Source organism: Typopeltis vanoorti, chromosome 22, assembly GCF_054136105.1.
Source record: "Typopeltis vanoorti isolate ZY-2024b chromosome 22, IOZ_Tvanoo_1.0, whole genome shotgun sequence".
Classification (NCBI taxonomy): domain Eukaryota; kingdom Metazoa; phylum Arthropoda; class Arachnida; order Uropygi; family Thelyphonidae; genus Typopeltis; species Typopeltis vanoorti.
The window spans coordinates 62,588,484-62,605,820 of record NC_143570.1 but is presented as its reverse complement, the minus strand read 5'-3'; the positions used below and the strand labels follow the sequence as shown (position 1 = coordinate 62,605,820).

The 17,337-nt window shown below is 35.9% G+C and overlaps 1 protein-coding gene across 4 annotated transcripts in view; it reads right to left on the bottom strand.

The window, feature by feature from the left end:
* LOC150094462 (hemocytin-like) overlaps window positions 1-17,337 on the bottom strand; it is a 2,636,009-nt gene that overhangs the window by 2,497,374 nt on the left and 121,298 nt on the right. For all 4 annotated transcript variants that reach the window (XM_090412206.1, XM_090412207.1, XM_090412208.1 and 1 more), the window contains exon 5: window positions 16,168-16,263. In XM_090412206.1, coding sequence (XP_090268332.1) covers window positions 16,168-16,263 — 96 coding nt within the window. The remainder of the gene's footprint in view (window positions 1-16,167; window positions 16,264-17,337) is intronic.

Below are 17,337 nucleotides of genomic sequence, written 5' to 3'. Positions count from 1 at the left end.
CTGCCAGAGTGAAAAAAATCTCCTAATTAGTTCATAAAGAAGACCACAATATAAATGAATGTGAACCACCAAGCCAGACGCAATAACACTGGAGCATACTGGCAATTTCACTTTGATCAGACCTTTAAGATCATTCAGTTGACCTCCCAAACATCAGCCTACTTCCAACACAGCAATCAAATCAATAAAAAAGTACATCTATCTAACTGGTGTCATCTTCAGATAAGCTCATTAAAAAGCTTCGATGATGCAAGCAGAGACATTACATCTCAACCGAGATCCAAAAAAAAAGAATTATTTATTACATTGAAGTGATGCAATTACAGCAGTTAAAAACATTAAAAAGCAAAAATTTTAAATATATATAACTTACTGTTATACTAAAAATGCAACCTTATCCAATTGCAAACTATAAATTATCATCCATAGTAACTGTTATCAATGCATTTTAGAATTAAAAAAACGGAAATATTTGTATGAAATTCATTGTAAAAAATATGTGTAATATGTAAATATAGTAAATATGTGTATATATGTTAATGCTCTGTAAGATGATAAATAAAATGTTATTACAGAAAAAAAATTACCACTACTTGTAGATGCATGTAATTAAAACATAAAAACATAAAACCGGTCATTGGATTATTTTTATCAGATCATTTGCTGATGTCGCAATGCCAGCATTTTTCATCCTTAACAAATTACTTGACATTTTTAGGCAGTTATAGTATATAATACAATGCATAATTGATGTAAATAAAGCAGTTATCTATATCAGATTTAGAATAATATTTGCAAACGAAAAAGTTATTTTCAATAGCTTACCCTAAGGCAGTGTTTCTCAAAGAGTCATGTGCATACCCCCCTGGGAGTACCCGAAAGGTCTATAGGGGGTATGTGACAATTTTCAGCTATGCATAATTAAAGGAATCATTATATTTTTCAACAAACAGTGCAATTAGAGACAACCGGGATAAAACGGCACTAACTAATGAATCAAATACCCTCTCCAACAGAAACTGCTGTATAGACCAAGCAAAACCATATCTTGCCGGTGGAACATATGGTTTTGCTTGACACCATCCCCATAGTTAATATGCTAAAACTAAGAAATATATAGTGAATATGTTTCACATATTAAGGAATTCGGTTGAAGGGAATTAGCATTTCAACTCAACTGTTGAAATGCTAATTTGTCTTTGGTTCGTGCGATCTTTTGTTAATACCGCACCAATCATATGCAGTTCTTCCCTGCTCTACGTATCACAAGTCTTGAAAATTACTGATAATTTTTGCTTGAAATAATGGGAAAGAAGATGACGAGTAGTACGGCACGCACTAGTGACCAGATCAAGATCAAGATAAGATAAGGAATCGTGACGTGATTGGTTGATGACGTCATTGTGTGACGTCATGGGTATGTGTCAATGGCTTCAGTTCTTGTGTTTTAGTTCACATATGGCATTATGGGTGATGATAGAGATAAGGATTCGTGTTATGATTGGTGGGACACTTTGAACCAGATGAAGATCAATATAAGATAAGGAATCGTGACATTAATGTTTGTTGTTATAGAGAATGGAATGTTAGGAATTTCCCTGGGGGTATATATGTCAATGGCTTCAGTTATAAGGTGGTTTTTGCAATGGAAAAATAAAAATCATATCCATGATATTCAATCTGTTTTGTGTTAAGTGAAATCCCATAAGTCATTATATATATATATATAATTTTTTTTTGATTGGGAAAAAATATTGAGTGTGGTTATTTAGTAATATTTTATTAGTGAAACCATCGCGTAGTGTTGAAATTGCTAAAAACATTATGAAGAGTAACATTTAGTTTTATGTTTTGGTTATTAGGATTTTTTGGGGAAAATTTTGGAGGGATGATGTTTAGTAAAACTGTGTTAGTGAAACTCTCATGTAGTATCAAAATTGCTAAAATCGCCCTAGAATGATATTGAGTTTTTTATTTCTAAATGATATTTCTGAAATCTAGAAGGTAATTTTTTTTAATAGCGATCATCTGTTATTCATTTTGTTGATGGTAATGTGGTAATGGGAATATATTCATTCATCAACCCACCATTGTAGACATTGATTTGACAGGAGAAAATGGTTGCGAAAATGTACAAACCACAGGATGTGGTATTAATTCTAATGTAACAATCGCTGGTGTGGCTGGAGGAAGTTGTGATCCTCCCCAAAATTTATGTAATTCATATTCAGTTTCTGGATGTGAAACTAAACTCTCTACTTCTACTACTATTGAACCTGCGCTCTACGGGGACCTTTATACTGTTTCTGTGGCCTGATCACGTAATTCTATCAAGTATCAAACTCAACAAATGGAGTATCAAGTTCGATTTCATGATCTGGAACTCTTTTCACCAGAGTGTTTTTTTGAAATATTTCGAGATATGCTTAATGAGATCATTCAGCGTTTATCGGGTTCAGAAACTTTTTCTCACATTCAGTTGGGCGTTAGTGCATCCAGCTTACAAAGCAACATTAATCTACCATTCATGTTGCTTTCTGAACTAACAATCCAAAGGATAGTTGATGCTTTTTATGCTGTCACCCAATAAAAATGTGAATTTCTTTTGGCAAATGATCTGATTATTGATGTCGTACTCATCAATATCAGTAACAATGGTGGTAATAGAAAAATCAATGTTAAAAGAAGAACGCTGCTTAACCTGGATGAATTTGTAAAAATCAAAAGAGCTCTTGTGGAAATTAACAACAAAGACAATCTTTGCATGGCCCAAGCACTTGTTCTGGGTGTTTCTTCACACAGTGATGATGCCCAAACAAAACGACAAGTGCGGTTAGATCGTAAAAAGTTACAAGCAAAGTGGACTTTAACTCTGCACAAAATTGTAGGGGTTCTGCTCATTTCTTGTGCTCTTCCAGAAGCAGATCTCTTTCAAAAGCATTTGACTCCGGAATACCAAATTGTAATTTTTCCGGCAGATGCTAATTTTTCTGTGGTGTTTCATGGTCCAAATGCAAGTAAACAGATCTGTCTTTTATACCGCAACTCTCATTATGAATTTGTGCATAGTGCCAACTCTGTTTGGGAATAGCTATTATTGCCCCACTTGCATAAAATCATTCAAAAAACCAATCAGTTTGAAAATGCATAGATGTATAAACATATGCATCCATTCGCACAAACGCCAGTCATAGTGTGCAGGACCTTCTTTTGTGCAAATCATACAATAGATTTTTCTACGGCAATGAATGTCTGAATTTGCACATACAAAATAATATTTGTTCAAAACTCCATCGTTGTGGACAGTGTTTGGCTACTTTCTCTACAGATAAAAGCCATGTCTGTCCACCTGAATTTCTGCACTCACTGCAAATTAGTTCACTCAAAACAGAAATGCTTTGTGCAAAAATCGGAGGTCTCAAACAAACAAGTTTCTATGGGTTTTTTTGACACAGAAACTATAGCAAAAATGATCGTCATGTACCAGTCTTATGTATAGCTGATTTTGGTAGTCACAAACGCGAGTTCTGGGATGAAAACTGTGTGGGTCAATTCCTAGATGAGCTGTTTTCTGTCAAGAATATCATGAAAAGAGATCGAGATGGTAAGATCCTTCGGACTGTCAAACCAAAATACAAAAATGTCCATGTAATTGCACACAATTTTCGTGGTTTTGATGGGTATTTTATTTTGGAATATCTTTTTTCAAAAAATTTCCAGCCCTGTGTAGTGGTTGACAGATCAAAGATACTTGCTATCTGTTATTACCCTTTAAATATCATATTTCTTGATACTAAGGGTTTCTTTCCTCATAAGTTTCATACATCTGATCTCTGCATTATCGTGGAGTTATCCCCGAAAAAAACATATTTCAAGCTGGAATTTATGAACAAAGAAACTCGTACAGAGTTCGAGACTTGGTATGAAAATCAGCTGGACACAGAATACTGTCTGAAAGTGGAACTTTTAGCTTATACGAAAGATGATGTGCGTGTTTTGCGTGACAGTTGCAATAATTTTCGCACTCTCTTCATGCAGCTCACCCAAATTGATCCCTTTCTCCATGACATTACAAATGCAGGAGTATGTTTGAGAGTATTTCTCCGAAACTTTTTGAACCCTAACACATTGGCCATACTTCCTGCTCGGGGTTACATAGGGGCAAACGTACAAAGTTGAAAGGCTTTGGCTTGGCTCAAATGGCAAGAATAATAGAACAACATAACCATACAACATGCACATTCTGTGGGTGGGGGGAAGTCCACATCAGACCTTATTTTGTTGATGGTAAATGTGGAAGCTTTTTATATGAATTCTATAGTTGCTTCTTCCATGGTTGTCAAAAGTGCTACAGACCAAGTACATTCCAACTCTTTTTGAGCAAACGAAGGATCGCAAAAACTATTTTCATAGCCAAGGATTCGATGTTATCTCAATTTGGGAATGTCAGTTTAATGCAGAAATTTCTGAAAACACAACCGTGAAAAACTTTATTGCTGCTCTTAATATTTCAGATCCCATATTACCTCGTAGTGCTCTGCATGGTGGCAGAACCGAATGCTACAAAATGTATCACAAAATTCAGTCAGAAGGGGAAGTTATTCACTATTTGGACTTCAATAGCCTTTATTCATGGGTAATGAAATACCAGGTATTTCCTATTGGGCATCCTGAAGTTATTATCAATAATTTTGACTGTTCTCCCAGGGTATACTTTGGTATTTGTCATGCAAAAGTGGAAGCACCTACTGATCTCTTTTTACCGGTTTTGCCCATCACAGTTAACGAAAAATTAATGGTGCAGTCCAGAAATAGATTTAGCACATTCTCGCGGTTATAAAATTATTGAATTTTATGAGGTGTGGCATTTTTCTCAAAAACTTGAAGAGGAAGAAAACTTCTTTGCTGACTATATTGGTACCTTTCTGAAGCTGAAACAGGAAGCATCTGGATGGCCTGAAGGGCAAAACCAACAGGCTTATCTGGACGAGTTTTTACTAAGGGAAGGTGTTATGTTAAATATTGAACACATTTGTAAAAACTCTGGTAAACGTTCACTTGCTAAGCTTTGTTTGAATTCTCTATGGAGAAGGCTTGGCATGAGAATGTTAAGAACTCAGACCCAGGTGATTTCCTCTTATGAAGACCTCGTAGAACTTTATTAGATAACAGTAAGGTTATCCAAGATGCCAGGTTAGTTTCAGAAGAGCAGATGATGGTTGCCTACTCTCCTTTTGAAGGCACTGAGCCTGAAATAGGAAAGGGAATGCTGTCATCTCCTCATTTGTAGCTGCCTACGGTAGGATAAAGTTATATGAGGTCATGGAACCTTTGCAAAGATGGCTCATATACACAGATACTGATTCTGTCATTTTCACTGAAAAACCGGGCGATTACTTATCGTCCACTGGTCACTACCTTGGGGAGCAAGGTGACGAACTCGACGGTGACTTTATTGTTGAGTTTGTTACCACAGGCCCCAAATTTTATTCCTACAGAATGCGGGGGGTAGTAAGATTGTGACCAAATGCAAAGGTATTACTTTAAATTCTCGCACGGCCACTGAGATTAATATGGAATCTATGATAGCAGCAGTAAGGGGTGAGCCACAAAACATCCAAATTCCTGTACCATTTTCTGTCCACAGAGACAAATGGAGCTGTCAACTCAAAACGACCTCAGTAACAAAAAATATTTGGATACACTTTTGCAAAGCGCATAGTGTCAACAGACACATGCACTTTTCCCTATGGGTATTTTAAAGGATAATTCCTTACACTCACATACCCCATAAGCAAAAGATGCCATCTATTGGACAGAAAACTAAACAACATTCTACCTTGTGGTAAAATCCATGGTTGTTTCCCAACACAATAATTTGCAGTGTTGCCCTTCTCTTGTACAGTTTTCACATCAATGTTGTTGTTACTATTATTCCACAATAGGTTTTTTTTTTCTTAGAATTAAAAAAGAAAAATTTCGTCTTGGCATGATTACATGGTGACTGTGATAAAAAAAATGTTGACAAGGAGATTTTTTTATATTAAAACAAGTATCTATTTGTTTTTACATGATCTCTGATTATATAAAAATAATCACAGTCTTATTATGTTATCATTTTCGATATATTCATACATCCATTTACATGCATAATTTCGGGAGCTACTCAGTAAAAAAAAACAACATTCATGTTGTCTCTCATAGAACATTGTAATCAAACCAATCAAACTACCATCGGAGCGAATCGTTTACTGTTACAGTGAAAATCAAGATAAATTTAAAAAATTTACCAATGTAGAATTCGTGAATGGTTTGAAGTTACCTGAATTTGATTCTAATGTGAAAAATTTACTCATAATCGATGATTTGGTTCACCAGGCTAAGGACAGCACGGAAATAGCTGATGTATTCATAAAAAGGTTCACATCACCGTAACCTTAGTGTCATTCTACTGACACAAAATTTATTCTAAAGGTGCACATTTTCGTACAATTTCTCTGAATAGTCATTATGTTATTGCTTTTAAAAATCCCAGAGACTCATTGCAGTTTTCTCATTTAGCTTCCCAAGTATTTCCAGGACAAACGAACGTGTTAGTTCAGATTTATAAAGCTGCAACACGAGAACCCCACTCGTATTTAGTTTTAGACTTTAGCCAGGAAACACCTGATATTTTACGCTTAAGGTCACGGATTTTGCCAGGAGAAGAACCCAATACAGTATTTATCCCTGAATGGCTGATAGACTCAAATGCTATGAATATCTCATCAAGTACTTATCTCATTCCTCTCCCAAACAAGCAAATGATGCTTTAAAACATTGCACCTTCAGCCAAATCACCATACTGTGAAATCTGCAAAAATGTTTTATGTGGAATTATTCCACTAAAACATAACCAGAAGTCACGCCTATGAAGGAAAAAAAATTATAAGAGCACTAAGTAACAAATCGCTTCCCTTCATTACCAGAAGAAAACTGGTTTTACAGCACGGGGGAAGCACTGTTCTCATTATTAGGCAGTATCATTGTTCCTTTATTGACTTCACTGATTAGAAAATGAATATGTTTAAAAAGTTTACCCTTCTCCAATCACCAGAGGAGCGTGAACTTTACACGCTCGATGATGAAATGAGTGCCATTTTAAAAATAGGAAATAAACATGCAGATGAAAAAGTAAAAGCATATTTAAATGTTCTGCAAAAGTATTTAGGGTTGAAAAACCAATTGCTCACACAGAAGGAGAGCAACAGGAACATAGACTACCACGTCCAGAACCTTTACTGAACAAACCAAATACCCAGAATCATTCCCATCAACCATCAACGTCAGTCAGTCCCAGTGAAGAAAATGCTTCCACTCCAATCCCTCCCCTCAAGAGAGCTCGAAGAAGGAGTACCAAATTCATTTCTTTTATCTCCCCGAAAGCTGCGTGGGAATAAGAAACTGGCATGGAAAAAATGGTAAGTGAAAAAACAATTTTCTTAAAATTATTTTATATTTTCAGTAAATGATCTGTAACAGCATTAGTTACTACGATATCATTTAACCTCAAATCTTTAGAATAACATTTGCTAATAATATTTTGCATAGAAAGACCACGACATCTCAATATTAAAAAATAGACACAATGCAAACCACACGCGACAGATTCCTTAGCTTGTACAGCTACAGAATTATAATACCATTTATTAGTGTTGATATTCAGAAAGTTAACAATATCGTTTTCTGGTGGACGACCGAAGCTATCGAAAAAATCACCGTATGTGTCTTTAATATAGATAGCTTGCTAATGTTGTCCTGGCAACCAGGTCGGATCTGTGTTCACGACGAGCATCGACTGTTGTTTTCTGATCGGATATTGTGGCAATTCATCACGAGCACAAACTCCTAAACCCACTTTTCTCGTGGTGGGTTGTAACTCTAGTATGCTTACTAATTGTTCAGTTTTCATAGTCCAGTAACACAGAACGATCCTTTGTTATGGATAACGTACACTCAAATTCTGCATAAAGAACCACTGTGATGTTTTCAGGAAGAGGTTGAGTAAATTTAAATTCGAGTCGCACACTTCCTCTTCTTAACAGGCTAACATGGGGGGCAACGGCATTTTGATTTGGCGATAAGTCAAATCCATAGAGAACATTTCCCTTTACGTATTCTTCATAAGAAATTCATTACTACAGTCTCTGTTCCATTTACCTAGTGATGTGAACAGTGACATGTAACATCTGCTGTAATGCCTTTCTTTGAAGTTCGGAGTCAAAGGTTGTGAGGGATACTGAATACCGTCAGCTGTCACTACAAGAAAATTCAGATTGAAATGATGAAAATTAAATGGATTTCTGTTGAAAGTGCCATTAAATCCATCACTAGCGCCAGTCCAATAATTAATCTAGATGGTATTTCACCTAGATACAGGTTGTCTCGTGTGGCATCTGACATACCCTTGGGAATCGAAAAATAAGACACTTGCACACGATTGATGGGATATACCACGTTTGACTTGTCTAACACAGACAGGTGAGCCAGTTGAATCTTTGAATTTATTTTGACTTTGCGGACAAAAAGTGTAGCCTCTTCAATTTGCAATTTAGCCTTAGAATCAGCATTTACCGTCAGTAAACAAAATTCGGGAGAACTGCGAACCATACGAACACGAACAGCAACGTTGTTGATCAAGTACCGGTCTTGATGCATGATATCAGCGTGTATTCGCCCAAGCATCTCGACACTTTTCGATTGGTTAATTCGATCTTGTCGTCTACACATCCCACATTCACGTTTGGTAAACATATTACTAACATTAGCCACATCATCTTTAACAAATAGTTCATTTGTCAGTTGACTGTTTTTAGTATCTCTGTCATAATTTAGTAGGTTTTCAAAATAAGTCCTATAAGGATAAGTGTCTGATACCACATTCACTAGTTTATCTTGGAGAAAAAAAGTCAATTTGGCTGATTAGAGAATGCAAGAAATTATTCACAACACCAACTGAAGAACCTTCGATAGTTTTATTATCATTGTCAGTGATGCGCACACGAACACGTAGGTATGATTTTCCCAAATCCAAGTATTCTTCAGATGTACCTGGTAGGAAAAACTCCACAGGACCTCCACTGTCAGTATTGGATATTGGTTGATAAGTGACATAAGAACTTCTTTCCATACACATGTTGACACGAGGGTGTGAAAAAAGATCTAACTCTGACATAATATCATCAGCAAAAGATGTCATCTCACTTGCGCTTTTAGGTATTCCTTTTTTTTCTTCTTGCTTCCTTGACCTCTCTGAAGTAATTGACTCTGAGCCTTTTTAGCAATGGTTTTCCCAGCTTCTGATGCTCTGTTCATAAAGGCTCGGCGTACAGATACCCCTTCCAATACATCTCCTATCATATGCAGACCGGCTTTTAAGGCTTGACGACCGACAAATTGAGCTGCAGGTTTTAAAGGTGGACTTAGAAAGCAGAAAGCACTTCTGAAAATGCTACCTAATCCGTACCCACTCTGTATTGGGGGGGCCCCTAAACATTTGTGCCACACCTGCTTGCAATGTGTAATATCTGAGATAATCAGTCATCCTTCACTTGTCGGAACTGTAATTTAACTATTGTCTTGGCACCACGAAAGTGGAACAACTCGCCGCTGTCAGAACAAATTTCACTGCTAATTGACTGAAATGTTGGTTTTCGTAACGGATAATAATCAGGTTGAGCAAAAACGAAGGAACACTTAGTGCTGCACTGAACAACTCGTAACAATGGTGCACATGTATCACCAACTATCTGTTCTTGGATTAAATCAGAATAAACAAAATATGCGGCTACACCCCTCTTTATATCAATTGGATATTTCCATGTGATTGTACTTTTCAGTTTAACACCAATCTGATTAAAACCCAGTAGAAGGCCCAAACCCGAGGCCTCCTTTGGAAACAACAGGTTGCAATCTTTTGGAACTGTCAGAGAAATGGTGTTGTTTGGGTTCTTTTTTCCAGTAATCACATAACTCACATCAAACACTGCTTGAAGAACAGAGGGTGAATTGTAACTGCCATGGGGAATCTTGTACACTTTGTAAAATTCTTCTTTAGACTTTTCGAAAACTTTATTTCCTGTGATGTTGTTGTTGTTGTTGTCGATATTGTTGACTCCTCCTCCAATTGCACGTATCATATGAAACTCATCGTAACCGGAATCTATGTTATTAAATTCTCCCGGAAGATGAATTTCGGCAGGAGCAACTTCCCATTTACCTTTAAGTCTGACCTCGTTTGGTAATTCCACTTGAAATTTCGTTTGCATGTTTGTAGGAAACATTTTCATACTGGCATTACTGGGAAGGGTTAAATAAAACATCTTCGCTACGAACCCAAGAATTATACGATGAGAGATAACCGAGCCACTTAACAAATACCGAAGCTTTCCTTTCTGTTTGTGCTGCTTAAGCACTTGTTCGATTAGATACACGTCTTCTGGAAATTCATTGGGTATATTAGCCTTTTGCAGCTGAGGTTCATAGAAAGTTCCCTCCACTATCTCTCCGTCCCGACTGTGAACTCTCTGGACACGAGAATTGTTCGCTATTGCTCAGGTTATTAATAGAAACCCTGTAGTATATAGAGTTCGCAGTCGGGACGGAGAGATAGTGGAGGGAACTTTCTATGAACCTCATAGAAATACCCTTTTCTAAATATGTGGGTATCATCACTTAAAACCACACTATCATCTACTTGAAATTTTGGTTTGGTAGTCTCCTCTTGGGTTCCGTACATATATTTCCAAACACGATCCTCGTTGTGAAAGTTAACTTGCGAAGGAGCCATATCGATAGTGTGGTGTGGTGTGAGGTTATAAGTATGTACAAGGGTTCGGCAAAACTTTCGTATAACTTTTACTTCATTATACGTCATCCATTAGTAGATCTTTGTTTTCAATATTCTGATAAATCTTTCTGTAATGGGTACTTTCATTTCACTCCTGGTCGTGTAGAAATCAATATTATGGTTTTTAAACATTGTACGAACTTTCTTGTTGCAAAACTCTTTTCCTTGATCAGTATTTATGTAACATGGCACTTCCTCTTTAAAAATAGACTCGAAAGCATTAACAACATCGTCTGCTGATTTCTTCTTCAGTGTTCGAACCCACGCAAATCGGGAAAAACCATCAATCCATACAAGAATGAAACACGCACCCCCATTCTCTTTTTCAAGGGATGGCATAACTACCAAATCACATTGAAAAGTGTGTAAAAGTGTCGGGATTTTGATTTGATTGCGTTTAAACTTTCTTTTAATGGGTTTATGTCTCACATAAGTAGGTTGTGTTGCTAACCAACTTTTCACGGTTTCATGTGACAAATTTCTGTTTCTGTAAAGCTTTGACACTTCCAAAACTAACTACTGTATTAGGATTATAGTAATCTGCTAACTTTTCCATTACTATCATAATTTTTTTTTCTTTGCAGGTGAAAATCAAGAACCATCGCAAAAGTGCAAGATACTTGCTTTTATAGCAGTACTGGTAATATTAGTGACCGCAGAAATTGCCATAATCATTTGGGAAGTAGTATCAAAATCAGGCAATTAAAATTGCCTCATCAAAGAAATGTTACGCCAAGAAAAGCACCATTTGCATTGGTGATATTTGTAAACTCCTATTTCTGCATATTGCATTGTAAATAATATCTGTGAAATAAATATGTAAACTTAAAAGAAGAGTGTCTTTGATGTGTTATGTATGTTTAAGTAAGAACAGTTTTGAAATAACTGTGAACACACACACGATTTGTTTATTTATTTATTTATTGAACTTTAAGATCTTAATTTAGACGAATCAAAATATTCGGATGAATTATGAATAAAATATGAACTTGATTAGAATATGAATATAGAAGAAAATACAGATGAGCTATGGAAAAAAGAAAAGAAAAAAGTGTGTGTGATTAAGTGACAGCAGTATATAATTAATTATTCAGAAAAGCTCGAAACACTGCCGCCATAACGACTCTACTCTAAGAATTCCCAACCGTTAAAAGGAAAGAAATGTCCCATAATCTATTGGAAATTAGTACACCCATCATTAGACAACCAAACAAAACATGACGACAATGACGGATATGTGTCACCCTGGGAAAATTCCAAGATATCTTATCTCAAAAACATCGCCCACAATTCCATAGCCAAACCAAAAAACCATGTGATATCACAGAGAGACATATGTTCCTCAGAAATTTCCAAACGCATAATGTCACGATTCTTATCTCTAAATATCACCAAACACACCACGTGATGTCCCCGACAGACGAGGGGCCCCAGCGAAATTCCAAACATTCACATCAGGATTCCTTATCTTATCTTGATCTTGATCTGGTCAGAAGTGTCCCACCAATCACGACACGATTCCTTATCTCTAATATATCTCCCTTTTCCATTCAAAACAATAACGTCACTTATTTACAACTAACAAATTACGTCACTTATCTACATCTGATAACAACAAACATTCACGTCACGATTCCTTATCTTATCTTGATCTTCATCTGGTCAGAAGTGTCCACCAATCACAAAACGAATCCTTATCTCAACCATCACCCATAAACCCATACGCGAACCAAAACACAAGAACTGAAGCCATTGACACATATACCCACAGGGAAATTCCAAACATTCCATACCTATGACGTCACACGCAATGACGTCATCAATCAATCACGTCACGATTCCTTATCTTATCATGATCTTGATCTGGTCACTAGTGCCTTCCCTACTACTACTATGACGCTATTTGGGTAGATGACTTTGACGGTGCACACAAAGAAACTGTTCTCGATGCCAAAAGTAGTGATAGCGACTAAGAGCTTCTTGGTAAGTCGCACCATTTTCAGTTTCTTTCTGAAAACTCTAGTGTCCAAAAATTCCTGCACGTATCTCGCAACACGATTTTTTAGCTTTAATTTTGGGAAAAAAGTTAGAGTTATATTCATGTACATACAGTATTTTTTTAGCTTTCAAATTCTTACATATAGATCATTGGTTAAATATGGGATTTATAAAACCACAAAAAGAGAGCAATATTGCAAGTAGCTGTAAGCAACAAGAAAACATTGATATTGCATCTGGATCAAATGAAATTGATGAGTGTGTCCTCTGACATCTCTGGAGAACCAAAATTTAAAAATAAATCATATTTTTTGTTTACATGAACATATAAATTCAAATAAAATAGATATTTAATTGTAATTAATATTTTAAATTAATTTGTTAATTGTAATTAAGTTTAATATATTAATTAATTTTAATTAATTAGTGACTTTATTATTTTTTAATTAATTAAGTTACTTGGTAATAGTGTAAATTTAAGAAGGGGTACGCGGATATCTGAGGGAAACAAATAAGCCAGCGAATGGAATGCTGGCTTATTTGGTCATCAATCTAACACTATTAAAAGATTTTTCCATTTCAGCAGTACGATTGTCACGTTTACGGATAACTGTAGTATTAACTAGTATAACACCTTTCACTTCACTTAAAGCTATATTTTCTTTTTAACAACTGTAACAACACTAGTGCGAAGTAGGTTTAGCTTGCAGCCTATCTCAGTGTTCAATACACCACGTCACTAAATTTAATAATTTATTCTAGTATGTAATGTAAGGTTACAGATTTACACATGTTTTCAGTGGAGCAATATCAACCTTACTTTGAATTTTATCTGTCATTATTAACAACAATAAAATCAAGTGATAGAAAGAATAGTTATGAAAAGTTTATAATACACAGCAAAACACCTCAACACAGATGTGGTGAGCATCAAACTCGTAAATAAACCGAGTTCATGAATACTGCCCATCAGTTGATTCGATGCAGCATCGCATCTCATGAGAGAATACGACATCTATATATGGACATTGGTCATATGCAAACAGCATCGTATGAGCAGATCATCGTAAGGCGCGATATTACTGTATAATGAAAATTGTGTGATTTCAGATCACTTTTCCTGATTCATTAAACGTGCACTGAGAATTAGAGCGATTCAAGGAAAAAATAAATTAATAAAAATAAAGTAAATTCACTGGATGTTACTCTACTCAGAAAAGAGCACTTAATCTGATTCAAACTTATACTCTATATGTGCAATCTTACAATAGATAAATACTCTGGGACCTTTAATCTCCCAAAAAACAGCACTCTCCAAGCCCTAACACTTGAACATCGGCAAACAGATGGTCTCTGCTCTCTACATCGTCAGATGTCGAGTGAATTATTTCCAGTGAGCACAAGAAACCTGATGTCGTTTTCTTTAACCCTGTTTAATCTGCTTAAATGTTGCAAAAGGATTTTCATCAATTAAATACATCGAGCTATACATCTATAACTATTGAACTAGTGAAAAAGAATTTCATTTTTTGAATGTCATTTGGAGAGTATATCATTTTGAAACACAGCAGAGTTAAAAGTTAAATATAAATAATCATTACAGATTATATCGGCTTTAACAGTGTAAAACTATTTCACTTTTACTACTTGGTTTAAAATATAAACGTGTTTATCAAAATAACAGATTTAATTCTCATATCTTTATAATTAAGTAAAGATTTATATAGCAATTCAACAGTCAATCTCAATCTCTCTTTTCAGATGTTATACAGTATGTAACCTATGAATGAATAATCTCGGCAGACATTAATCTTTGCACTAACTACAAACGCGGCTAATATAGCCCAATCAATTCATGTTTATCGTATACGAAGTGGTCATCAAAAAGAAATCTAGAGAAGTCTGATCTCATGAACTCGGATATGCGATGATAGACCAGCCCTTTCAACCTGTCTTTAGAAATTGATTATTTAGGAAAGCTTTCTTTGGTGTCGCATTGTAACCGAATAGCTGTCCTTGAATAATTGCAATGATACCTTTCGCAACATGACCTACAATCTGGTTGCACAATTTTAAAGCATGTTCAAGCACTCAAAGAACAGATACGGAGTGATATCCATAAATGTACTGGCTTCGTTTATTGCAATAACATTTCTCATACGAATGCATTCAGGAGAGGTTCATCAATTCCTCCATAATGCAGCACTAACTGAATTATAATGCGATGAATTCCATGCTAAAAGAGATATCCATTTGGTATCTGGTCACATTACTTTGTTGCATAGTGAAGTACATCACGCCTATTACCATGAAGCGCAAACTTAAATCAGTGCAATCAAGTTCAATTTAGAACTGATATGTCCTACAATACATGGGTTTTTCATTTCACCAAATGCAACCACTATGTATATGTATCTCACCTAAGAATGAACAGCAGTATTACTAGGGAAGGCGAACAAACATAATTGTCCTGATCTATCGCAACAGCAAATGTTGTTGCAGTATTGCACATTTCAGTTATCTTTGTCATTTACTTGCACTTAATAGAGTACTTACTCGAATAATGCACTACTGTTGGTTGATTAAGAGTTTTAAAACTTATATAGAAAGGGTGGACTACTCTCCCTTAGCATTACTCTAATGTAGGTCTCCATTCTGACAAACCCATCAGAATATATGATTACGGTTTAAATTATCAAAAAAAAAATCAGCTAACGCCTTTTATTCCATTCCTGGGAGTAGGCGAGGCCTTTATACCGTATCTAGCTTTTGGAGACTGAGTGGGCAGTTCAATCTCCACTAGTAGCCAATCAGAGATAGCTTGCCCATGTCTATCACTAATTATAGCAGCCACCGATGAAGAGACTAGCAAACAAGTGTTACCATCTCTTGGTACCTACCCCTAACAACATATGTTACTGTCTGAAATAATGTAGGTACTATGGTCAATTTTCTTGAGTTTACGGGATAAAAAACCCGAGTTTCCGGGAGCAAAAACCCACTTGCCCATGCCAGAGATCGACTAACTCGGGAATCGGTCGAAGAAAGGCTTAGAAAAAGTTCCTCCAGTCAGTGACTAGACTTGAACTGAAGTCTGACTTCGAGCGACCAAGCGCAGAGACGCAAGCGCCACTTCCACTGAGCAGTTAAATTATTAATTAATTAAATTCTAAGTTGTGAAATATAACTTCAAAGTGGAAATATCATTCAGAATAAAATACACAAATATGAATCTCTAAAGAAGAAGATGAAAACTGAAATGTAAAAAGAAAATTGCTTACAATATTGACAAACTTCTCCTCTGAAATCTGGAGTGCAAACACAATGATTTTCTCCAGTGCACTCTCCTCCATTTTCACAAGGCGGATCGCAGGTCGCTATAAATAAAATAAAATTTATTGTGATATAATGAAAAACAAAACTAGAATAAAAGAGGAAAAAGTATAACACATTGGGTTTCATAATAGTAATTAAATACTTAAAAGACATCGATCGAATGCATCACTTTCTAGTTCATTTAAGTTATACAATATGGCGAGAAAAAACAAATAAACAGTGCTGAACTTCGACACTCCCTTTCAGCACATGCGCTATGAGATATATCGTTTGCCTGAATGCACATTAATAAACCCATTTACTCCATAACATATATCGTTGGAGTTATTCAGTACTACTTTTCCTTTTTTTATCGCTATACTGTAATATATGACATGATCAAAAGCTCGGTAGATTCAGCAAACTTGACTGATACGACAGTCCTATCCTCCCGATAAATCAAGATAGTACTCTGAGCACTGAGAGAAGTATCCTGGACGCAGTGTAGAGGATGGAAAAACCTGAGTTGCTGAAAGAGAAAGTGTGTGTGTGTGTGTGTGTGTGTGTGTGTGTGTGTGTGTGTGTGTGTGTGTGTGTGTGTGTGTGTGTGTGTGTGTGTGTGTGTGTGTGTGTGTGTGTGTGTGTGTGTGTGTGTGTGTGTGTGTGAGAGAGAGAGAGAGAGAGAGAGAGAGAGAGCATAGCCATTTGCGAAACCTCAAAATTCCTTCGTTCATGGCTCAAATGCCAGAATAATTAAGATCTAGACCAAAGTACATCACTTGCAAAACATTTGTTTTATTCATTTTATTCTTTCATTAAAATGCATGATTTATTTTAACTCATATACATTGTATATATCAGTCTGACTAGTTAAGGATATTTGTTGGACATGAACAGCATGGCAAAGATATTATGATGAGATTAACCTCTTCCTCTAAAAATTAACACCCCATGATTGATTTCAGATTTTGTTCCACTCAAGTACTGAATTCTACTGTACCTTTGTAGTTTTATATCCATTTAGCCTGTGAAATGCATAGCATGTAACCTATGTCCATTCACACAGGTCAAGGAATTTCTTACAGACGTAGGAATTAATATACCTGGCCAGGTACCTAGTTACGAACTTTAAAATG